At 38.0% G+C, this 6,902-nt stretch overlaps 1 protein-coding gene across 1 annotated transcript; it reads left to right on the top strand.

The window, feature by feature from the left end:
- Window positions 1–5,645: 5,645 nt before the first annotated feature.
- LOC118339309 (olfactory receptor 10A3-like) lies at window positions 5,646–6,578 on the top strand. The gene has a single exon (XM_035676888.1). The coding sequence runs from the start codon at window positions 5,646–5,648 to the stop codon at window positions 6,576–6,578; it is 933 nt and encodes a 310-aa protein (XP_035532781.1).
- Window positions 6,579–6,902: the final 324 nt, after the last annotated feature.

The raw sequence follows: 6,902 nt of genomic DNA, 5'->3' as shown, positions 1-6,902 counted from the left end.
GATAGGAATAAAAATCACACATGACAGTATACAAATGTGGAAGACAACTGTGAAATAACTTTCCCCTGACCATCTGAGGACTTGTTCCAACAAGCAAACAACAATTCGCAGAAATAGGTGTACAAAATAAGAACAAACGGAGAGGAAGCTGCATGTTATGGCTGCAAGTACATGCAAGTACTGATTAAAGCAGATTGGGTTAACAGCATGTAAGTTTATAGCAATGATTCCAAGCTGGGCACAAGTATGTACCCTCTGTATATGTGTAACCCACATAGTGGAAGCCTGACAAGGTCAATTAAACAGCTAGTTGTAAAGGTACAGGTTGGACAGATCCGAGCAAAAATACCAATTTATGGACAGTTTTATGAGTTAGATCGTTACTATGATAGTGTTAAAGGATGACAAACAGCAAAGCAACTCCGATACATATGCCATAATGCTCAGAATAGATCACTATCATAGGCATATTGTAATAAACATAGATCCTGTAGAAACACAGAAGAGAGATGATGGGTATCAGGAGAGAAGGATCGGCATGAGGTGAATCTGGGGGAAGAAACCTAAGGAGCGGATCCGGAATACAGAGAGTTACAGATAAACCAAGGCAATAAAATATACATAAGGCTCATTGTAGGCACAGCTCACTTAATTATTGGATCACATAATACATGAGAAGATTTGAAACATAGATAAAGCTGTAGAGGCAGGAGGCAAAAAGGACAAAGGCCACATAACTGTAGTGATCCAATTTTCATGAACAATGGTTAGAGTTCAAGTAAAGAAGAGTGGCTGTTCTCATTTCTGAATCAAGGAAGGATCGTCAACAAAGGTCGACTATGATCTGTTCATTGTCAACCTCTTATCACTGTATTTACAAAATCAGAAAGCGTTAATAAACCGAACAGGACAGGGCATCATTGAAGCATTCTGGAAAAGAACGACAATAACACTGGCTCTGGTAGAAGATCTGTACCAAACATAAATACAGGACTCTTGGGCTGCTGGGAGGGGTTCAAGCATATGTTTATCTCTCCAATATGTAGATGTCAACAGGAGAATTTGGAGAACCTTCCCCCAAATGCATTTAAAGTTTCTGAATGTAAACATATTGTTGTATCAAGATTATAGTCGAATGTGACACTTGGCCCCAGGAATTTCAAACACAGAGGGGGAGAAATCTCAGACATAGAATCGTGTTAATGATTTGGGTATGCAGAGGCTCTTAACTATAGCCTTACTGCACAAAATGAGATCCCTTATCGACTTCAACTGTATGTCAACCATGCCTCTCCCCAAAGTACCCAGGTCCCTCTCCCATACACATAGACTTGTACATTTAACATTAAAGCTTGAAGGAGATTTTATTGCAGCTGAAACAGTAACAAAAATGGAGATAAAGCAAAGCTATTGGTAAAAAATTTAAGATTGTTGATGAAGGGTCTAATACTGCAGAAGCCATGATAATGTATTAGATTAGGTTAGTTATGCCGTATTTTGACTTTGAGGTTGTTCATATATATATAAATAATTCTCAACGTATTCAGAACAATTACCTAAGTAATCCTATATACTTTAGTTGTTATTACCAATAATGAAAAATGTTTCTTCCCTATTCCGTTGGGGGAATAGGCTTTGTTTTGTGTTATGGGTGCAGACTGATTGACCTCCTTCCAGTGAACGACTGTAAATATTTTCCAGATTTGATTGTATCATAATGACTGTCTTTGACCTCGGTTGAAGCAACGGGTACTGTCACTGATTTACCAGGCTGAGTAAAGACAGAGAAGAGTTGCGGCAAGCATCAATCATGGGATCTTCCTCGCCAAGGAATTAAAAAGAGTGCCCTTTTTTTTTAAAAAGGGGGCCCCCAAAAAGGCCTGTTAATTCAACAGCAATGGCCGTGCCCAGTAATAAAACAAGGAAATTGGCATTGCGCAAGGCCCCCTCTCTTTTTGGGCAGTTGTCTTACTATTTGGAGACATGTTTTTTCCCTGCTGCCAAACTTCTAAATACTATTTAGGCCAGCTGACAGTCATTGCCTGGGCCTGGGGGCGAGATAATCTGTTTAGATGGGGCCGCAGACGATATTCCTTTTCCCTTGCTCTTCCTGCTTCCTGTTCCTTCTTCTCCTCTGCTCTTTCTCTCCTGTTCCTCTCCAGCTGCTCTTTCCTCATCTTCTGCTCTTCCTTTTCCTGTTCTCTTTCTCTGCTTTTAGTTCCTCTCCTGTTCCTTTGGTCCTACTACTGGATGCGTTAACATTATGAGCTGGCCTGTTCGGCTGCGCGTTTCTGTAAACTATGCTCTAGACGTGACTTTTATCTATGACATGTCATTCATACCTCACCATCCTTTTTTAAAAAATGGGGATAAATGAAAAAAAAAAAAAAAATTCAAAATAAAAGTATAATTAGGTATTTGTTTTAGAACAATCTCTAAGGCCTCTAATAATTGTTCTCTTCTCTTATCTTCGTCCTTGTTCGGTTCCTATTCTGAGCACGGACTTGGGTGAACTGACCGGACATTTTGAGCAATACTAGAGACTTTCAAATTTACAACAATCAAATATTTGGTTCAGTGGCCAATATCCGATTTTTGTGTTGGGGTGGGGGGGTTCTTGGCCACTATTTCAAGGACAATTAGGGAGAAAGGCAATCTAAAATAAAAAGCTTTATTTATACTCATAACATATTTACATATTTTTCCACAAATAAGGCCTATTCTTAAAATGTATTTTACAAAACATATATTCCATAATTATATGAGCCCCCCCCCCCCCCGATCAGTTATCGAGTGTGTTCAAGTAGGTTCAAGAACCTAAATTGGATGCAGGGCCTGGGTCAGTTGTTTAATCGTATGGAAAAGCTTTAAGATCAATTAGTGGTGAAAGTCGTGAACTTAAATTTAGATATCATGCATAACCACGTGTATTAAAAATTTCCACAAAATCTTTCATACATTATGACATTTATATTAATACTTAAACTCAACTGACATTTAAAACCTCATGCAACAATGATGGCTACAACATTATGTTCAAGCTGGTGCAGTGGTTACAGGGCATGTTGTTCTGTAGTGCAAATTTTTATGCAAATTTCAGGTAATGATATAAGGGAATTATTTTAGCTGTCAGCATTCAACTTGCATTTTCTACAGGAAATGCATTATTGCTAGTCGTTAAATCTGTCCGCTTATATACTGAACTGTATCAATATTAATTCTGGTTTCAGTGGGTAAGTAAGACTGAGGTATACTTGGTTAGAAGAGCCTTGTTTGTGTGAATTAGTGCTGTCCTGGCTCTCCAGGAGGGTGTTGTTTCATTAATTAATAATTAATTGAAACAACTACCACTCTGGAAGAGCCAGGACTAGCACTAAATTCACACAAACAAGCTCTCTAACCATAGTATACCCTCAGTCTTACTACCCACTGGAACCAGTTATTTTGATACAGTTCAGTTATATCAGCGGACCAGATTAACGATAGCAAATGCTATTTTCTGTAGAAAATTGCAGTTGAATGCTGACAAGCTAAAATAATTCCTTTAATCATTACTTGAATATTGCATAAATTTGGCACTACATAACAACATTCCTGTAACCATCCTGCACCACTGAACATAATTGTAAGGCCATCATTGTTAGCATGAGGTTATAATTGTTCATTGAAGTTTAAATGGTATGAAATAAAATTCAAAATGTAATAAAGATGTGGAACATTTATAACACGTATAGGTTATGCAGAATATCAAAATAAGCTTCAACAGACTTTCAACAACAATTATCTTAAAGTTTCCCATCACATTAAACCCACTGACCCAGCTGCATCAATTTAGGGTTCTTGAAGCTACTTGAAACCACATCGATACAAAAACTGAAATTCGGAGGGGGGGGGGGGCTCATATAAATTATGGAATAATGTTTTAAAAACATTTAAAAGTAGCCTATTTGTGGAAAAATATTAATATTGATATAATAAAAGCTTATTTATTTAGTTTATCTTCCTAAATTGTCCTTCGACAATAGTGGCCAATAACCCCCCCACCCCCAACACAAAAAATGGTATTGGCCACTGTTTTTTTTGACCAAAAAATTTGATGTTGATCATTTGAAAATTCAGTATGCTCAAATGTCCGGGTCAGCACAAGTCCGGTAGCTCAGAAAAGGAAAGGAAAAGAGAAGAAGAGAGAAGAAAATTAAGGCCTTAGAGATTTTCTAAACAAATATTTAAAAAAAGGTGGTGACGGTGAAGCTGGAACTAGTAAAGTCAACGTAGAGCAAGGTAAGAAACAGCGCAGCCAGCAACAGGCCAGCTCTAATGTTAACGTCCAGAGGAGGAGAGGAACAGGAGAGGAAGAGCAGAGGAGAGGAACAGGAGAGGAAGATCAGAGGAGAGGAAGAGCAGAGGAGAGGAACAGGAGAGAAAGAGCAGAGGAGAAGAAGGGAACAGGAGAGGAAGAGCAAGGGAAAAGGAGATATCTGGGCCCATCTAAGATTATCTCGTCCCCGGCCCAGGCAAGACTGTCAGCTGGCCTAAAGTATTTAGAAGTTTGGCACAGGGAAAAAAAACATGTCTCAAATGTAAGACAACTGCCAAAAGAGAGGGGGCCTTGCAATGCCAAATTTCTTGTTTTATACCTGGGCACGGCCATGCATGTGTAGATTCAGGCTGGCTGAGGCACTCTTTTTATTCTTGGCGAGAGATCCATGTTGATGCTTGCCGACACTCTTCTCTGTCTTTACTCAGCCTGGTAATCAGTGACAGTACCTTGCTTCCAACCGAGGTCAAAAGCAGTCCAATTATGATACAATCAAAATCTGGAAAAATATTGTAAAGTTCACTGGAAGGAGGTCAATCAGTCCTGCACCCCATAACACAAAACAAAGCCTTCCCCCCCGGAATAGGGAAGAACATATTTCATTATTGGTATAACTAAAGTATTAGGATTATTAGGTAATTGTTTGAACAGTTGAAATTATTATAATTTGAACAACTCAAAGTCAAATACGGCATACCATCTAAACATTTCATGGCTTTCTGCAGATTAGACCCTTCATCAACAATCTAAAATTTTACCAATAGCTTTTGCTATTTCCTCATTTTTGTTACTGTTTCACTGCAATAAAACTTTCAACTTTAATGTAACATTACAGTCTATGTGTATGGGAGAGGGACCTGGGTACTTTGGGGAGGAGGCATGGTTGAATACAGTTGAGTCGATAGGGATCTCTTTTGTGCAGTAGGCTAAGATAGAGTCTGCTGCATACCCAAATCCATTAACACGTTCTATTCTGAGATTTCTCCCCTCTGTGTTGAATTCCTGGGGGCAAGTGTCACATGACTATAAATCTTGAACAACAAATGTTTCATCAGAAACTTTAACATGCATTTGGGGGAAGTTTCCAAATTCTCCTGTTGACATCTACCATATTGGAGAAGATAAAATATGTTGAACACCTCCCACAGCCCAGAGTTGTATTTATGTTTGTACAGATCTCACCAGAGCCAGTTTATTGATGTTCTTTTCCAGAATGTTCAATGATGCTGCCTGTTCGGTTTATTAAGATTTCTGATTTTGTAAAACAGTGATAAGAGGTTGTACAAGAACAGACATAGTGACTTGTGAGATCCTTTTGATTCAGAAAATGGAGAACAGCACTCTCTCTTTTTACTTGAACCTAACCATGTTCATGAAAATTGGACACTACAGTTATGTGGCCTTTGTCTTTTGCCTCCTGCTCTACAGCTTTATTATGTTTGCAAATCTTCTCATGATATGGACAATATTAAGTGAGCGTGCCCTACATGAGCCTATGTATATTTTTATTGCCTTGTTATCTGTCAACTCTCTGTATGGATCGTCTGGTTTCTTCCCCAGATTCCTCATGGACCTTCTCTCTGATAATCATTTAATAGCACGTCCTGCTTGTTTCACTCAGATCTATGTTATTTACACATATGCTTCCTATGAAGTGACTATTCTGAGCATTATGGCATATGATCGATATGTTGCTGTTTGTCATCCTTTACACTATCACAGTAAGATCAACTCTAAAACTGTCCATAAATTGGTATTTTTTGCTTGGATCTGTCCAACCTGTAACCTTACAATAGCTGTTAATATGATTGTCAGGCTTCCACTATGTGGTAACAATATACAGAGGGTATACTGTGCCAGCTGGAATATTGTAAAATTATCATGTGTTAACAATGCTGTTAACAGTATTGCTGCTACATTGGCAGCCATAATTGCAGCCTTCCTTCCGTTTGGTTTTATTTTGTACACGTATCTGAGAATTGTTGTTGCTTGTTGGAAAAAGTCATCAGAGGTCAGGGGGAAAGTATTTCACAGTTGTCTTCCACATGTAATGTCATGTGTGATTTATTCCATCACATCATTTAGTGACACTGCCATGAACCGACAAAATCTTGATGAGATAAATCCATTTGTGGCTATAATTCTGTCACTAGAGTTTGTTATCATTCCTCCGTTTCTGAATCCTCTTATGTATGGCCTTAAATTACCAGAAATTAGAAGACACATTGTGAAGATTTTACCATTGAAAATATCTCTTTAAATGTAGTGTGACTATAATATTGTGGCAATAGACTTCATGGCACAGTCTGTGAAGTGAAATGTGTGGTGAGCATGCAACCATTTCTTATAAGATGAATTTATAAAAGTGCACACTTTGTTTTCAGTTGAGATTCATGTGAATTGTAATTTATTAGGTTACTAATGTTGAGTATCTATTTTTAATTAAATGTTACATCCCACACACCGACCCTTTAACTCTTTACCTTAGGATTTGATGTCTACACATTGAGGTTAAATAACACAAAGCAAGTATTCTTCATTATAGTAAATGAAATCTCTGTAAGACATTTAACTTATCCACATT

This window comes from Morone saxatilis, unplaced genomic scaffold (genome assembly GCF_004916995.1).
Source record: "Morone saxatilis isolate NCDOM2014 unplaced genomic scaffold, NCSU_SB_2.0 Contig5, whole genome shotgun sequence".
In the NCBI taxonomy this organism is placed as follows: domain Eukaryota; kingdom Metazoa; phylum Chordata; class Actinopteri; family Moronidae; genus Morone; species Morone saxatilis.
Note: the sequence above shows the minus strand (reverse complement) of the source record. Positions and strands in the feature narration are given on the sequence as shown.